The following is a 19,150-nucleotide window of genomic DNA, read 5'->3' on the forward strand; positions in this document are numbered from 1 at the left end:
TATATATATACACATACATACATACATACATACATACATACATACATACATACATATATATATATATATATAAGAGCTGAAGGGATTGGATACTGTAGCCAAGAGGATAATTCTCTCAAGGCAAAGGTTGCAGGTTCAAGTCCCAGTGGGTATGGCTAGCTGATGAAGCCAAAATAAGGCCGAAATAGATCTATCCTAGTCTCTCTTAATTTTCAAATTCAGCAAAAAAACCCATATGACATATATATATATATATATATTATATATATATATATGTTTTCGTAGATTTTCACGGGTATATGTATGTAGATTGTTCTGAGTTTGGGTTTTGCCCCGTGTAATATTTTGAGTGTCTATGCGACGTTTCGGTGAAATCACATTCACCATCATCAGGCTGAAGTTTCAAGCTTCGTGCTGTTGTAAATATGGAATGTTTGCAACTGCCATTTCTTTCTTGTATATAGTGTTGGGGGTGGATATTTGGTGTGAATGTAGCAAATAGATTGGGTGACTATGTTTTAGTGATCTGATTGTTTGGTGGAATAATAATTACTAGAATGATTGACATGGTGATTATTATGAAGTGTTTTTTTTTGTTTAAGGCTGGTTTCCAAATCTCTGGTAGGCGGGACGTAATTCTTCTATATAAATTTTCTGTTTTGGAAAGTAATTTGGTTTTTTCAAAGTCAATTTCGTGCCCTGTTTTTTTAATGTGCTGGACAAGGGAGGAAGTTAAAAAAGAAGAAAAGACTTCCTCCCTTGTCCAGCACATTAAAAAAACAGGGCATGAAATTGACTTTGAAAAAACCAAATTACTTTCCAAAACAGAAAATTTATATAGAAGAATTACTTTAGAAGCTATAGAGATTGAGAAACACCCCCTCTGCATGAATAAAAGGGACGATACGTCCCGCCTACCAGAGATTTGGAAACCAGCCTTAAACAAAAAAAAACACTTCATAATAATCACCATGTCAATCATTCTAGTAATTATGATTCCACCAACCAATCAGATCACTAAAACATAGTCACCCAATCTATTTGCTACATTCACACCAAATATCCACCCCCAACACTATATACAAGAAAGAAATGGCAGTTGCAAACATTCCATATTTACAACAGCACGAAGCTTGAAACTTCAGCCTGATGATGGTGAATGTGATATATATATATATATATATATATATATAATAGTTAATTAAGCAACATGAACATCAAATTGCATTTTTTTACATAGCCATCTTGCTAACTTCCTGGAAAATCTTGGTGCTGTCAGTGAGGAGCAGGGTGAGCAATTCCACCAAGATTTGAAGGTCATGGAGGCACGGTATCAAGGTAGGTGGGATGTACATATGATGGTATCAAGAGAGAATGTCAACAGATTAAACACTCCAGAAAAAGCTATAAGCAAATTTTTTTACCTTAATATGTATAATTACCGTTAGATAAAAAAACTATTTGTATGAACACAATTTAACTTGTAGTAACAATTATAGCCTTTGTATGAATAAAATTATTCAGGGTATTTGATAAGCTTTTCCTTTCCTTTATATGCACAATTTGCATGACTTTTGAGGGTAAAAGTTGATGTGATAGACAGAAACTATGAGCCGCCCTGAATCTACGGAGAGGGGTGGCATTCAAATCAAATCAAATCAAATCAAATCAAATCAAAAAATAAATAAATAAATAAATAAATAAATAAATAAATAAATAAATAAATAAATAAATAAATAAATAAATAAATAAATAAATAAATAAATAAATAAATAAATAAATAAATAAGGTTAATTTTGGATCCAGAGGCCAAAAGTTAGTTGAAAACAAGTCACAGATTTAAGACAACAAAATTGCTGTTCCCCAGTGAAATATATTGAAATCAATTTCCTAAAGACAAGGTGCAAGGAACCCAAGCATACTTGTGGGGCAGGATACTGCTGACTTAAATCAGACAGCATGAGTTCATGAAGGCAGGCTTCAAGGCAGGATTAGACAGATTTATGGATGCCAAGTATATTGGTGGTTATTGAAATGAATGTCCAAGTACCGACTTGGCTGAGGCAGGCAGAATTCCCTTAGGTACCATTTTTTGGGGGTCAAGGGAAGGGGAAGGTTTTGCCTTCTTTTGCTGCTCAAGATCCCCATGTACAATTGGTGGGCCACTATGTGACACAGAATGCTGGACTCAATGGGCTTTGGCCTGATTCAGCATGGCTGTTCTTATGAAGTCCATCACAGATACAAAATACAGAAGAAGGCATGGTTCCATATCTGGGCAGAACAAGCCAAAGGATGGCTCCACATCTAATCCCACTTGGCCATGAGTGGTACTTGTTTTCCACTATCATTTGATCTTTGCTACTTGTGGTAGCAATTTATTTATTTATTCGATTTTTATGCCGCCCTTCTCCTTAGACTCAGGGCGGCTTACAATATGTTAGCAATGGCACTTTTTTAACAGAGCTAGGCTATTGCCCCCACAATCCGGGTCCTCATTTTACCCACCTCGGAAGGATGGAAGGCTGAGTCAACCTTGAGCCGGTGATGAGATTTGAACCGCTGACCTTCAGATCTACAAGTCAGCTTCAGTGGCCTGCAGTACAGCACTCTACCTGCTGCGCCACCCCAGCTCAAGGGCTACTCTAATAATTATAGATTTTTATATAGAAACATAGAAGTTTGATGGCAGAAAAAGACCTCATGGTTCATCTAGTCTGCCCTTATATTATTTCCTGTATTTTATCTTAGGATGTTTATGTTTATCCCAGGCATGTTTAAATTCAGTTACTGTGAATTTACCAACCACGTCTGCTGGAAGTTTGTTCCAAGCATCTACTACTCTTTCAGTAAAATATTTTCTCACGTTGCTTCAGATCTTTCCCCCAACTAACCTCAGATTGTGCCCCCTTGTTCTTGTGTTCACTTTCCTATTAAAAACACTTCCCTCCTGAACCTTATATATAACCCTTTAACATATTTAAATGTTTCGATCATGTCCCCCCTTTCCCTTCTGTCCTCCATGCTGTACAGATTGAGTTCATTAAGTCTTTCCTGATAAGTGCAGTTGTTTGGTATCGATATATAAAAATACTTGAGGGTTACAGGTTTTCCTGATAATAAATTATTCCTCAAGTAGCAACCGTGATTATTTGCTTTTGCCACCCTATACAAGAAAATGTTGTAGTTAACCAATTTTTAAACCTTTAACCATTTCTTTTCAGTTTCAGCTTGCAGCTGTGCATTGAAAGAATCTATATCCCAGGACCCTTCTTTCCCCATCACTCAAATGTCAAGAACTCGGGCTTCTTTGCCATGAAACCTACATGTAGCTGAATGTTGAAGACAATCCGGGACCCACAGTCAGTTCATAAAGAGAACTCGCTAGTCTAATGGGTATGATTGTTTTCCTGCTGAGAAAATATGGTGCCTCCTAGGCTCTTCTCTCTATCTTGTATACACACACAGACACACAAACACACTCTCTCACACACACAAAGACACAAAAACCCCTCTACAGATATAACACAAAATAACTGGTAATGGCACATAAACTGTCTTTCAGCAAATTCTGTCCATCATCCTTTATCTTCTCTCCCTGTAGATGCCCTAATGGGCTTCAAGAGAAGTACAGTATCACCTGGAACTATCTAAAAATCTCTTTTCCAGAGGTAAGTGCAGTTGTTTGGTAAGTGGTAAACAGGGAAAGGATTACAAGCAGAGACATAAAGATACCTAGGGTCTTGCAAAACAAGACAATTTTCCACGACTGAGATCGCTCTAATCGTTTTAAACACTCAGCAAGAAAATACATGAAATTGATTTATATGCTGCTTCTACTTGTTTAGAATATTAAAACAGAGCTGTGATCCTATTCCTGTGGGAAGAGATGCCACCATCTTTGTTCATGGAATAAGCATGAAATATAAGTATCCATGATAGGGGTACTCTAAGATAGTATGGTACTCACTTGGGCAAGGACCAAGTGAACATTGTGATGGCACAAAGCAAACTTTGCTCTTTTTATATTAGATATACGTATGGGGCTGAATTTGTCAGTCAGAATGTTTAGATTGAAATTTAGATGAAGCTACTGGGTTCAATGAACACATCTAAGATCAGACTTTCTAAAAAGCAGTAGAAAGAATAATACAAAGCATTGTGCTTATATGTCTTTCGTAAGCTACTCAAGACCCACCTATATCGCTAGGCATGGGGGGACTTAGACACCTTCCCCAGGCTTTTATACTTTATGTTTGTTATGTATGTGTTGTTTGGTTTTAAATGATAGGGTTTTATATGTCTTTTTTTTTCTTTTAATATTAGATTTGTTCCACTGTAACATTGTTTTTATTATTGTTGTGAGCCGCCCCGAGTCTTTGGAGAGGGGCGGCATACAAATCTAAATAATAATAATAATAATAATAATAATAATAATAATAATTATTATTATTATTATTATTATTATTATTATTATGATGTTTCTGGTTTGCTTAAAAAGACCTAAACTAATCGGACACATTTCCTCAGGTTTGCAATGGATGGATCTGCTCCAATAGGCTACACCTGTAGGAATCAAGGTAGCACATGTGTAACTTAGTAAAAGAAGCTAGAATTTATCAGCCAGCTGTTTGGCAGAGAAAGGAAATGTAAATCAAGCTCCATCCAATTTCTAAACGGCAAATTCTGGCTCTTTTCACCAAATTATATGTGTATAATGTGAGCTGCTGGACTGGTGAAATTTATATTACTTTGTTTATCTTAACTACTTTGGGTATGTTAATTAATCATTCAGCCACAAAGAAGTACATATGGAAAGTGGGCCATAATGACAAAATAAGTTACTAGCCTTTATATTGTCCTTTTAGGCTTTGAGAAGACAAATTTACCAGATAAAGGGATTTATTTTTTAAAAAATAGCAGCTATATGATCATTCATTATCTCTAGATTGCAAGTAAAAATGGATTTTAACAGTACCTCTTTAGGCTGTTTTCCAGCATGTTGTTGCTGTAGAAGTTGAAGCTGCAACTGTTCCTGTTGTTTCTTATAAAACTCTTGAAGCTGCTGCTACAAAAAAAAAAAAAGGAGACAAGGAAAAAGAAGACAGAGGCTATTAAGTAAAACAAAGTGGGATAGCCAATTCAGGATCCCCTTTTGGTAATACACAAACGGCGATTTGAAAAATAGCATCCTTTTATCTGTACCGCTCTGACCTTTAGTTTGATACTCGGCCGTAAATTCAACGCACATTGACTATTCTTGGCATTATCGTTTGAAAAGTAATCTCCAAAATGAACTGATGAAAAACATACCATTTTCTACACAAACTAATTAAAATAAGGCAAGGAATGACCTTTGATTGAAACAACAAAGCCAGAATGCCCTTGCTACCAGTGCCTGGTGAATCTTTATTTGGAACATATACAAGCATTCTAAATCATTGTTGCACTGTACTGTACCAAGCATCATTTAGAACAGACACAGGGTTCCCTCTCCCATCTACTTTCCTGGCTATTGCAGGCAGATAGCTCATGTGATGCTTCTGTTCTGAGAATTAATACTTGAGAGAGTGAATGGAAAGCACCGTGTTCAATGTCATCTTGCAATGGTCTCTGGGATTACTGCTATATGAATGAATGAATGAATGAATGAATGAATGAATGAACGAACGAACGAACGAACGAACGAACATTTCATTGACATGCACACCACAGAAAGTCATTTGGTAATTTAGTTAATTAACAACATTTTGGAGGAAGATGATGCTAACCCACAGGCTGTTTCATACAGAGACAGGGTAACGCAGCAGATAGAGTGCTGTACTGCAGGCCACTGAAGCTGATTGTAGATGTCTAGATCACTGGTTCAAATCTTATCATTGGCTCAAGGTTGACTCAGCCTTCCATCCTTCCGAGGTGGGTAAAATGAGGACCCGGATTGTGGGGGGAATATACTGGCTCTATTAAAAAGTACTATTGCTAACATGTTGAAAGTTGCCCTGAGTCTAAGGAGAAGGGCGGCATAAAAATCATTTTAAAAAAAAAAAATAGCCTTCAAAACTCTAGTATTTATTTCTGCTGGTTGGCCAGTATGCACTTCTGTTTTGATCAGAAGATACCAGCCTGGCTATTTTTCAAAAGCTACTGAGTCTACGGAGAGGGGCGGCATACATTTATGTATGGTATGTTTGTTTGTATGCTTTTTAAATAATGGGGTTTTTAGGCTTTAATGGGGCATCATACAAATCTAATAAATAATAATAATAATAATAATAATAATAATAGTAATAGTAATAATAATAATAATACAAATCTAATAAATTATTAGATATTATTATTATTATTATTATTAAATTATTATTACCTTCCACTCATGTATGAGCTACAAATGAAAGAAAAGTGATATTAGCAAGTGTTTAACATAGACTGATTAATGCAATAAAAGGGAACAGACCAAGTTGCACAGATATTGCATAATATTTATATGATGGGAAAAGGCAGCTCTGGCTCAGCTATTTCTGTTGTGTTACACTGCTGCTTGACATGGTCTAAAATAGAGTTCTGCAATTTTTCTGGCTTTGCAGAGTAGCCGGGTGGAGGGAAGAGGAAAAAATGGTTCATGCAAGTGGCCAGCAAGCGCATGTGCAGCTCCATTTGTGTGAGCAGTACACATGCACTTCCTGCTCATGTAAATTGAGCATGTGAGCACGCCCTTACTCGCTGCTCGCGCATGTCCATGTACACATGCGCTAGCTGGCTGTTTCCGTGGCCCAGTTGAAAACCCCTCGCAATCGGGTTCTTGAGTGCATGGCAATAAGGCCAAGCGCTTATTTCAGGGTTGGAAAAAAAATTATAAATTTTGGGAAAACATGGTAACAAATCACAGTGTGAATTCTTTTAGGCAGACATCGATGAAAACGCATTCTTAGAAACATACATAAAGCTTGGGGTCTCTTTAAGTCCATTCTGAAAGTATTAATGATAACATGTGGAGAAAATCTTGGGAAGTGTCAACTCTTCTGTGATTTTAACCAATCACTATACATAATTGTGACCGTGACAACACTTATAAAGAACTATAACTCACGAATGAAAATGAATATATTATTATTATTATTATTATTATTATTATTATTACTATTACTATTATTATTACTATTATCATCATTATTATTATTAATTAGATTTGTATGCCGCCCCTCTCCACAGACTCGGAGCGACTCACAACAACAAAACAGTACAAATCCAATTATTAAAACAATTTAAAACCCTTAATATAAAAACAATTTATTTATTAGATTTATTTATTTATTTATTAGATTTGTATGCCGCCCCTCTCCTCAGACTCAATCATACATCTTATACAAAACCATACATAAAATGGAAACAGCCCAGGGGAATCAATTTCCCCATGCCTGATGACAGAGGTGGGCTTTAAGGAGTTTGTGAAAGGCAAGGCGGGTGGGGGCAATCCTAATTTCCGGGGGGGGGATTCCAGAGGATCGGGGCCGCCACAGAGAAGGCTCTTCCCCTGGGTCCCACCAGACGACATTGTTTCGTCGACGGGACCCGGAGAAAGACAACTCTGTGGGATGTTACCGGTCGCTGGGATTCATGCGGAAGAAGGCAGTCCCAGAAACAAAGGTTTAGACTACCTAGAGAGTAAAGAGGTTTTGGCCCTAGTGACTGACCCAAACTGGATCCTGCAGAACTAACTACAACTAGCATAAAACCATTATTCAGATGTGTATTTCCTATAGTGAATATTAATGAATGGCACTTTGTTCAACTTGACACTTTATACAGGTATCTTTGGGAGTATTGTCATTACTGGACTTCATAACTGGAGGAGAATTTTGGGAATTTGCAATTCCATCATATCTCATGGACGCCAGGACATAAACATGTAACAATCACTTATTTTAGTAAGATACTTGATATAGGAAACAACATTACTATAATAGCCTTCATTTTCCAATAGCTTGTGTTGGTTAGCTCAGCCGCTTGTGAAAAAAGCGTTTACCTGTTGAAGCATGAGTGCCTGCTGCTGTTGGAGCAGGACCTGAAGTTGCTGTGGAGTTAGCACTTGCTGCTGGAGAATTTGCTGCATTTGCTGGGGAGTGATAACTTGAGGTGTCATCATAGCCACCGACACTGGAACCTAAAACACGGAGACAGTATAAAGAACAAGCCGTTCAACAAAACTTCTGTCAAGGGAGAATTGTTTTGTTACATTTCATTTTAAATTTCTCTTTCTATTCTACACCCTTAAAATAATTGCTTTAGTGAACTTGAGCTGCAATCCGTAGAGGTGGTTCTTTCTTTTTTTTTGAACAGGCAAATACAATACTGTACTGTTAGGTCACCCCAAATGTTTTTTCCTCTAGCTTGGATTTTAAAGGACGAGCAAAGGAATAATGTTTTTTTTTTAAAAAACCCACGATCGTATCTTATTTATTTCAAGGAAACACTGTGCACCAGCCAAATAAGTTTGTTTTCTACCCATTCCACGGAAATGGATTTTATGTTCTGAGAAAATCAAGCTATTAATCTGCGCATCTTCTAGAGGTGCCTATCAATTCTGACAAATGTTACATTAATTAACAAGTAAGACCCTTCAGAACTGGCCATTGGGGAGTTTCAACTTAATGACTTGAAGCAAATTAATGCAATTTCGGCGATACAGAAAACACACCTTGCTCCCCAGCAATTTTAGCAGTGGAATTCCTACGATGATGTCTCCACCGTTCCGCATTCACCTAGCATACAGATGGCTTCAATTCTTTCATATTATGTGAGATACCATTAAAAGCCGCTTTCCATGACATTTCAGTGACAAACAGCTACAGTGATGAACTTGATAGCATTTCATATTTGCAACTGTTAACACGTTTCTGCACGGGCATCTTTGCAACGAACCTGTACACTCTATCTGAAAGGATGATGTCTTGTTCAGATAAAACACTGACATTAAAATGACAGGCTGTCTCGGCCAAGGTTACACAAATTGTATTCAAGCGGATACCTAATGACAATGCTTTGAATTCTGCAAGCTTTCTATAATGTAATTTAGCTATTCAAAATAATCACTGCACTTGTGTTTAATTTGCAGACTACATGAGAACCATTTTGTCAGTTCCGGTAATGCAACAAGACTATTTTGCAAGAAACCCCACCAGAAAAAGAGAGACAGGAGGAAAAAAAAAGAGGAAAGGAAAGGATGAAAGGGGTTTGGGGAGAGTTACAATTGAAGGGGGCCCCCCACAAAACTCACATGACTGAATAAGTAATATTTAAGCACAATACTTTCCTTTAGTTTCAGCTCAAATAGGTGACAGCAGAAAACTAAAAGCAGTAAAAGGATATACTTAGTTAAAAAGAATCTGCTGTCATCTCATGTACTGCAATGAAAGGTAATAACATGTTTTGAACATTTTTATGCAGCACATGTTAAAAAATCAGCAGACAATAGCTGCTCGGGAGATAAAAAGGGTTTTAAAAAATATTTCAGGGGAGTAGTAAGCAAGAAAGAAATGCAGTATTAATTTTATGTAACATAATGTCTTAATGTGCAGTTTTTCTTGCTTTTTTTTTTCCACATGATTTGTCCTATCATTTGCATAGCAAATTCCCATTCCTAATTTCACAGTCATTATGCACTGATGTACCGATTTCTCAGCACCGCTAACTTTGATGAAATAAAAAAATGGTTTCTGAAGGTCAGATTTATATACAGCAAATACAATCCGGTGAGTTTTTTTGTTTACCTATTTTAGAAGCAATGCTTTCTGCATTTGTTTTGATACTATTACACCCTTTGGCCCCCATTAACATAATACATAATATAGCCCAGCAAGTGTCAGCAATATTATTATGCCAGTTAGGGTTACTAGGATATCCGTTGCAATGTAATCTAAAGCACCTATATATCACCTATGGATTGTATGAAAACAAATGTGTCTCAAAGACATTTGATTTTTAGGTTTTATACATATTGGAATTATTTTATGTTATACACACTTCTGTACTGACAATTATTTGTGGCATGCTTGCAACTGAGTTTTACTGTTCTATAAAATTACATCACAATTTACTAGACAAATTTTTAGGAAACAGATTCAAACTAGAGCACTGAAATATAGGTATAGAATGGTTAAGTATTAGTGACAAGCACTGAGATTGTGAGACTATTTCTTAAATCATTGTCTTATTGATTTCCATTCAAATAATAAGGGAAAGACATATATAGACTGACTGACAATAATGAAACAAAGAAAAGAACAAGAGCATAAATAAACAAACAAACAGAAGAAATAGATTAGATGCTGATTTGACATGTTTACTGGGTTGGCAGAAACAAGCTTTCATTCTCCTGCAATTGCTAGACTTTTCAACATATCACAAATGTTGCATAAAATTTATGTAGGGTGAGCTGCGTGGTGGGACAAGCACAATGAAAATTAGTCCAGTTACACGCAAGTAGATTTGGATCCAAAGTAATAATTCTAACATCAGACAGGACAATTTCGGTTAACCAGTTAAAACCTAACTCCATAGAAAGACAAGAGATCACATGATTACATTTTTTATTTTGTAGAATTCTGTTAAAAGTATTTGACTGAATCTGCCTGTACTTCATATTTATCCTTCAGTATTTTCACTAGTTTAAAATTAAAATATTGTGCACCATTTCTTAACGTCACCTTTTTCATCTATAAAGAAAATGTTGTAATGATATTTTCTTAACAATGGATCAGATATATGAAAGCAAACTTTTGGATTTTTTAAAATGTTACTACTGATTGATGTACATACTGGCATACAAATCTAATAAATAAATAAAATAAATCAATCAATCAGTTTTGAGATCAGATTTAGAAGAATACATAATGGCTTTTTTTTGGAGGGTGAGTGTCTTCTATCCAACATTCATTTAATGCAACTCTGTATATGAAATAAAGAACAACAAGAGACATGTCATAAATTAAGGAAATCAATGTTCCTTTTTCTATAGATTATCTACTCCACAATGCTAACACAAGTTTTTGAATCTCAAAAGGAAAAGCATTTTAGTGCCCTACAAGAAGAAAGTATTCTACTATTCTACTCTTTCCATTTCCAACAATCACAACTATTATTTTTTTTCATTTTTGCTTTAGGTGCTAACAAGATCTACATCTCAAGAAAGAGTTTCATATAACTTGCACATCTCCTTTCTCTGAGATTTTGAGATAGTGAACTGAAGCCATATTTATAATTGTTCATGTTATTGCAAGCTTAGACCAGGATTATGATTAAAAAGACCTAAGACATGAACATTAAACAAAATGTTCTTGCTTCTCCCTTGGCATGATGGTGGGAAAATAAATAAATAATAATAATAATAATAATAATAATAACTTCCTGGAGCTGGCAACAGGTGCTAACAGCTCTTGAACTGCTCTTATTCCTTTGGATTGGTCCCACTATGTCCTAAGGAGAAAGGACAATCGAAGCAGGATTACAGAATGGCTCCACAAAATGTTGGAAAGAAAACAACTTCAGCAACTCCTTTTCTTCCTCATTATTCCTACTTCTTCTCTTGCCCAGTACAAGTGTAAAATGGTGAAAGGAACTTTATCCCACACTCTGCTTCCAAAACACAATGCGATTACCTAGACTAAGTTTTAAATCAATATGTTTGGATATCTAATTTCTTAATTTCTAAAAGTCCCACTTATTCATGTCACTAGTCCCTAAAGCTACTAGGATTCAAAGAGAACGTGATAGCAGCAATGGGCTATTACAGTTCACACTTTATTACCCACAACTACTAAGGTCATTAAAACAAGAGCCATTGTACTAATCTTAAGTTATTGATTGTGGTTAAGTACTGTTATTTAATTCTATGCAAAATATCAGGGAAGCTTCTAAAGACACATAACAAAGACTGTTCAAAATTATAGCCAGGGCATGGAAATTTCACTGAGATTCATAAATATTAGTTATTGGCTCCAATCAATAATATTTAAAGCAGTAATTTCTAAACTACGGGTTCTAATATTTATGACTACCTATTTGAATATATCCTATCAAAACAGTACTTATTTTATAAACATTTCACTTATATCTGAATGAAATAAGAAATCTCTATTTAATCTTGTTCTTTAGCAAGTTAAGACTTTAATCCTGGATGGCTAAAATTTGAGATTCCTTTTGCAAATAATATTTTAAATCCCTTCCTTTAAATCTCATCTAATTTTACAAAGAAAAGAGACCTCATACTGGTAACTATCCAAACACATCAATCAACAAACATTTATTGATAGAACATGTCTTCATGACTCTGAAATAAACTAATTACAAGGTATGCTAATAAAAAACATGTTATGAATGACAATAAAATGCATGAAACATGATCAGCGTAATCACGAGAGGCTCCTTAATAGTAAAACAAATGAAGGTTATAGATTATGCTTATTGATTTCAAGAATGTGTAAATCTATAAGGAGCTAAAATACAGACAAATGGAAGTTCAGTTTGCAATCCATAGAACATTTCCTTAGGAATAAGTTTCATTTAACACAGCATTACTATAATTCCAAACATCACATATATAACACTAGCAATGTGCTACTCATCCAGTCTGTTCTGTGAAGAGCCATAACTTCATTGTTCTGTTTTAATTTTAAGGAGACGGTTGTGTGATTTATTTAATCACTTTCCAATATTCACTTCTATCTGTAACACAGGGTCTTTCAGTTCAAAGAGCACCAAGGATCCAAAGTTAATAACTTTCATCCAGTCCTCTTTTCATTGGCAAACAGTGTGGTAGGAACTAATACTGACAGAGACAGTAAAGGCAAAATATAGCTGTGTCCCTAACACAGTTCTACTAGAAGAGATCTGCTGACATTTCTTTTCTCAGAAATGGGAACTATGCCTTTAAATGAATCCAAATGATTCTAGCTTCATTTGATTGGTCTACATGTCACATTATTATAACTTTATATTCCGTTCTAAACTCACTTTTTGGATAAAATGGTGATTTCAGGATAATATTTTTATTTCCAAAATTCACTTTGTTTGATTAGACTGTTAACTATTGGCTTTCTCCAACTTAATATGTATCATCCTCAAATGTTATTATTTTTAAAATGCCTCCAGTTTAAGGGAAGCTCCATTCAATGCTTAAAATATAATATCTGTTTTGTTTGTATGTGTTTTATTTTTCTGGCACTACCATTATTGCTCTAACTAAGGATCATGATGATAATAATAAAAACAACAACAATCACAATTAATTTAGAGAGAACTTAAGAAATGTATTTTTAATGGAGATTAGGATCGCGCCCACATCCTTGCCTTTTGTAAACTCCTTAAAACCCACCTCTGCCGTCAGGCCTGGGGGAATTGAGACATCTCCCCCAGGCCTATATAGTTTATGAATGGCATGCTTGAGTGTATGTTTTTTAAAAAAAATAATGGGTTTTTAGATATTTTTAAATATTAGATTTGTTATTGTATGCCGAGTTAAGGTTTTTACATTGCCTTAAAATTCCTTCTACAACATATGTGACCACTTCAGTATTCTTTCTCAGCCACTAAAGGAATTTATTTATTTATTTATTTATTTATTAGATTTGTATGCCGCCGTTTTAATTATTGCTGTGAGCCACCCCGAGTCTACGGAGAGCGGCGGCATACAAATCTAATAAATAAATAAAATAAGTAAATAAATTCCTTTAGTGGCTGAGAAATAATACTGAAGTGGTCACATATGTTGTAGAAGGAATTTTAAGGCAATGTAAAAACCTTAACTCCATCAACTTAGTAAGACCAGTGTCTACAGAATAAAAGGCACCTCAACTGATTTGATTATGCATTAATTCTAAAGTTGCCAATGTAACAATAAAGGAGAGGAGGGAACTCATTCAGCATAATGCTAAAAGCAGATCAACCCACTGGAATAAGGAAGCAGTAAATCACATTATCTTTTTTCTCCCTGTGGATAAAACATTTCTGACACAATATTTCAGGTCTACAAAACAAAAACAATTAAAGAGAAAAAAGAAACCACACAGAGCTGGAAACATTCATGCGGAAATCATGATTCCATTTCATTATGCAAAGTAGAATTTCACTTTTAAGACTTCGGTATTTTTCCTGAAATAACACTGCAGAGAACATGACGACAGGTACTGTTTATTATATTAATGTAAAATCAGCTAAGTAGTCAGTCATTAGCATAAATGTTCCATCCTAAACAATACAACCTCCTATTTAAAAAGAAGGGAGGAAAAGAAGAAATAAGAGTGAAGCTCTTTACAATTCAATTAGCATGTGTTTTTTTTATCATTTTGTTTATTGCGCTTCACTAAGAGTAGGAGTTTAACTGGAGACATACACAATTAAACACAATACATTTTCCTGACTTGGTTAATAATTCTGTGCTTCCGACTACGTAAATCTGTCTTTTCTAACTGAAAGAAAGAGGAGGGGGGAGGAAAATTTATATTTGTTTTAATATGAAACCTTAGTGGAATATGACACTATCTCCACTTTGCTTGCACAATTGATTTCTTACTTATGTGCCAGGCTACGAGTTAAAGCTAGAGTACATATCCGCTTCATTTGCATATAAACATAGACTTTACATAAATTAAGACTTTATTGTTAAATGTTTGTTAGGATGAACACTTTTCCCTTCTTATCTAAAGAGACATGCAGAAAGTGGAAGAATAGTGACGGAAGGATTCAGTTCTACAGTACTCAGTTTTTAAAACAACATGCCTGCATAACAGCATTACAATAGAAAGGAATCTTCTTCAGTCAACATTTGTTTTGTTTCTCTTTAGCTTACTTTAAAAAACCAAACCAAAACAAAAAGCAGAAGCAGAGCCCTAAAGAATTTGTACATTCTTAATCTCAACCCCACAAACCTCAAACAGTCAAAAAGCAACAACCACGTATCCTCAATTTCATTAAACAATCATAGTGTTTAATATTTACACACTAATTTAATACATTTGGGGAATCATAACAAAACGACTATGATTAAATTAGCATTTAAACAGTTGCACACTAGAGAGGGGTTTATTATTATTATTATTCTGCAGCATCTCAAAAACTGTAACATTTACGCTAGGAAAATAATTTGCAACATTAGCATATATTTTTACAGTCCTGTTTTCTTACTCAAAAGATTTTCATGTGAATTTGCCTTTTTATCTGGGTATGTGAAGGAATAGACTGGAGAATGGGATGTACAAGGAACTGTACTGTCTAATGTAATATTAATAACCAATTAAAAATATGGTGAACTTACTCCCAATCAGACACAAAATCCCAGACAAATTATGACAAGATGTCTTCAAGATGCACACTCATTAAAGCATGTCACAATGCAGAGTTACAGCCTTTCCAAATATCTATAAAAGTTTATTTGCTTGTAACATATTGTGTTTCACTCTTATCACAGGTATGTTCATCTATGGAATTCTAATTTGTACTCGTTCCACTCATTTTTAATTAAAAAAAACCCCATCAGATTCTTCTATCACATATTTGCTATTGACTGCATTATTTCTAATAAAGACGTAGCCATTATTTCTAATAAAGACGTAGCCAAACCAAAATACTCTCTGTCCTTTAAAGATCAAAATATAAGGACTTTCTTCTTCCTTTAAATATGCCTTACAAAGTAAGACAAATGAGAAAATGCAAGAATAAAATCTTCTCCCAAAACGGTGCAGTAATTAGAGTAATAATGCAAAGCTAAATACTGTACAATATGTAAGCTAACCTTTCCTAGAAAATATAAGAAACTAAGCTGTGAGTATTTGGTACTGGTTTATAGAGAAAATGTATCAAAATTTAATGTACTCTCCCATGTGTCTTCTTGTTTTCTCAAGACTTCAAATAGAATTGGAAAATACAAAATAACAAGCCCTTGAGAAATCACAAAGTCAACCTTTTTGATGTTATTGGTTTACCTTGTTCTCTGTTATCTGAACAATGATGTTTCAGATTTAAGGGCAAGATTGGGAACTTTAAAATTAAAATATACTATTGTTGTCTGGTTGTCCCTTTTCCTTTCCTTCAGAAGGACCGGAATGAAATCAATTCTTAATGAATGAGTGAGAAGAACTCTAGTGGAAAGGCAATGCGAAGTGGATAATTGTTCAACGTTCATTTATACATCCATTCTACTCCACCTCTTTACATCATATACTGCAGACAGGAGAAATACTTCCCAAGAGAGGAAACTGCTCTGAAAACCTTAACATAACAAGACCACTTCATAAAATGACTCCAATCTCTTTTAAAAAAAACCCAGATACACAAGTTAGCTTTGGAGATGAGGAACACCTGGAATAGTCTCTACCCCTAGACTTCTTCAATCCTTAATAACACCGTATGGGGGAGAGAGAAAAGAAAAAAGCTAAGGAGAACACCCCCCCCCCAAAAAAAAAGCATTCAAACTAATATCTGAACTTTACAGGGAATCTACTTCCAAGCAAACACTGTCTGACTTTTATTAAAACAATCAAACAAACAACTTAAAATCAGTCAAACAATATCAAGTCAGTCTTCAGTATCAGAACTTTCCCACAATCTAGCTCTGCAGGTGTGGATTTGGGAAATGGGAGGGGAATCTTTGTATTTACTTATTCTCTGCAACAACAATTTGGGAAGGGGTGTGACAGATAGATAAGGAAAGAGAAACAATGTTCATCTCTCAAGTAATAAACATTTTTTACAAAGTAGATTGATTCTGTTTGGGGGGGGGCATTGTCAGATTTGTTTTGCTTTTTCTGCCTTTCAGCTCTAAACCTTTAAGAGCAGTATGATTTTCCTACCTTTAAAACAAATCTGCTTTTTCCAGAGCAACAGAGTTTGAGACATTGCAACCAGCCATTCTACATTTTCAGCACTTTGGAAAGAAATAAAACTGTAGTGAAATGAACACGAGACTTCCTACACAATCCCAGGTCTCACCATCTGCTGACAGCTGAGTGTTTAAGAAGACACAGGAGAAACTGTATTAACATATTTGCTCTGTGCCTCTTAAAAATTAGTATATGTTTAACATATGTTTAACAAAATCAATAATCTTTGCTGCTCACTATGGATATTTAAAAATTACACCTAACTTTCCTGGTCAATATAAAGGGGAAGCAAAGCTAGATACTTATCTATTTTCATCAAAACTTAGTATTTTTAAAATAAATCCACAGTAAAACAATCTAGAATTTTTTCTGGTGGATGCTTATAGTTTATAGAAAGCAATACTTTTCAGTCGGATACTAAAGTCGGACATTTTCGCCTTCATGATCTAATTACTAATAGGAATCTTCTATTAGTAGATAATATAATAGAATCCTTCTAAGAGTTCTCATTTTTTGAAGGAATTAAAATAAAACAAGTCAACCCCTATCTTGTATGTACATCATAAAAGCAACACTGACATTCTGCTTTTGGGTGTATAACAGTGTAAAACATTCCAAGAAATTACGATCCCACGTCAGTTTCAGTGCTTGACTCCAATTTTAGCCCAACTGGGCATGGCAACTCCTCATTCTTGCCTGAATTAGGTAAGATACTGTTTTTAAAGCGGGCAAAGTGGTTAGGAGGGGTATTACAGAGTTTAGTAAGGTGTACTTAAAAGAATAGTTTGTTAAACTAACAAACAAAGAACAAAACCACACTGAAATAAATCCTCCCTATCATAAGCTTTCTGATGATTTATGATTTACCAACTCAGCAAGGTTATGCAACACTGCATGCCTTTTTAGATGCATTATTTGAGCCAGTTGAGATTTAATTAAGATCACAGCCTCCAAAATCCCTGTCAAATGAAAAATTCACAGAAGACAATGCACTATATATCCTCATTCAGATAGTCTCCTCTCCATGACTTTGGAATAACATAAGTTAATCCTGTTTCTATGGTGGCAGACAAAAGTTAACAAATTTTGTTTTCTTTCGACATTGTGTTGTTTTCTGGTTTACAACATGAGATCATTCCTTAATAAGGAAGGGGTTCAGGGACAAGCAGTGGAAATAAGAACCATAAAGCAGTGAGAATTTGCAGAAACATGTCTTAAACACCAGCAGATATATCTTGACATTTTCACTGGTTTGCTGTGATGTCACCCTGTTTTCATATAATTAACTCTTGCTTGTAGGGGTGGCATTTTATACTATCTGTCCATTAGTAATACTTGACAATAGAGTATTTTGTTAAAAAGCCATTAAAAATATTGTATTTTGGCATGCAATGTTTAAAAAAACCCACCAGCATACATACAGATAACGTCTATAAGTCATTATGATGTTCCTCGTGTACAAATGGCCAGATTAAATGTGTCACTTTGCCAACATGCATTTTTATTCCTATTAAGGTTTATAAAAACTGCAGGCCTGTAAATTGTTGAAGAGTTATTTTTAAAAGGAAGTTCACAGAAAGAGTTTACCTCTTGCAAGTATAAATTTCTGTTTGTGTTATCTTACCATCATTTTGCTTATCTCATAGTTTAGAAATGACAGGTGCTAGCAGTCTTTTGTTTGACAGTCCCCTACACAAATAACTGTCGTGCCTGAAAAGGCTAATGCACTACTAATGAACAATAAATCAACTTTGATTATAAAGTGTCAGGCCAATCAGTTTTCAGTTCAGCTCTATCATAGTCTAGGCCAAATTGGCTACAGTGTTTGGACAGGATTTGTTTTCAGATTTATATCCGTATCAGGGCAATTTCAGGCAGGACGAAGAAATAAGACAAGTGTGGTTGTTTAAAGTTTTCGACAACGTAAGAGTCTCTCTTCCTCCTCTCTGAATAAGAATCCTGCCTCCAGATATAATGTTATTAGAAAGGATTAAAAGTACAGAATGATCACATACAACACTTGTGCATATTAGCCATTTATACATAGAATTCACAAAAGAAATACGGCCATAAATTCATATACTGCTTTTTCAACTTGAATTCAAACTGGGCAAGAAGCTGGAGTGCATTAATGTTAACTCTACTTGATCTTAGCTAGTCCATATAACATAATTAATCCTGTCAGTGTTGCCAAATAAGCTTTAAGGCACACATGCCCATTTATGTACATATATACACAAACAGACCCATCAATTAGACATATACAAACGTGAAAACAC

At 34.9% G+C, this 19,150-nt stretch overlaps 1 protein-coding gene across 25 annotated transcripts in view; it reads right to left on the minus strand.

The window, feature by feature from the left end:
* Nucleotides 1-19,150, minus strand: part of FOXP1 (forkhead box P1) — a 780,655-nt gene that overhangs the window by 148,333 nt on the left and 613,172 nt on the right. For 18 of the 25 annotated variants that reach the window (XR_011557934.1, XM_070738220.1, XM_070738224.1 and 15 more), the window contains 2 exons: nt 8,024-8,161; nt 4,979-5,068 (listed from right to left, as the gene is read on the minus strand). Coding sequence is in view for 24 of the 25 variants with exons in the window: in XM_070738220.1 (XP_070594321.1) it covers nt 4,979-5,068; nt 8,024-8,161 (228 nt within the window). In the remaining variant the exon portion in view is untranslated. The remainder of the gene's footprint in view (nt 1-4,978; nt 5,069-8,023; nt 8,162-19,150) is intronic. The other 7 variants (XM_070738223.1, XM_070738212.1, XM_070738217.1 and 4 more) reach the window with 1 other exon arrangement.

The sequence above is a fragment of the Erythrolamprus reginae genome, chromosome 2 (assembly GCF_031021105.1).
Source record: "Erythrolamprus reginae isolate rEryReg1 chromosome 2, rEryReg1.hap1, whole genome shotgun sequence".
Lineage (NCBI taxonomy): Eukaryota > Metazoa > Chordata > Lepidosauria > Squamata > Dipsadidae > Erythrolamprus > Erythrolamprus reginae.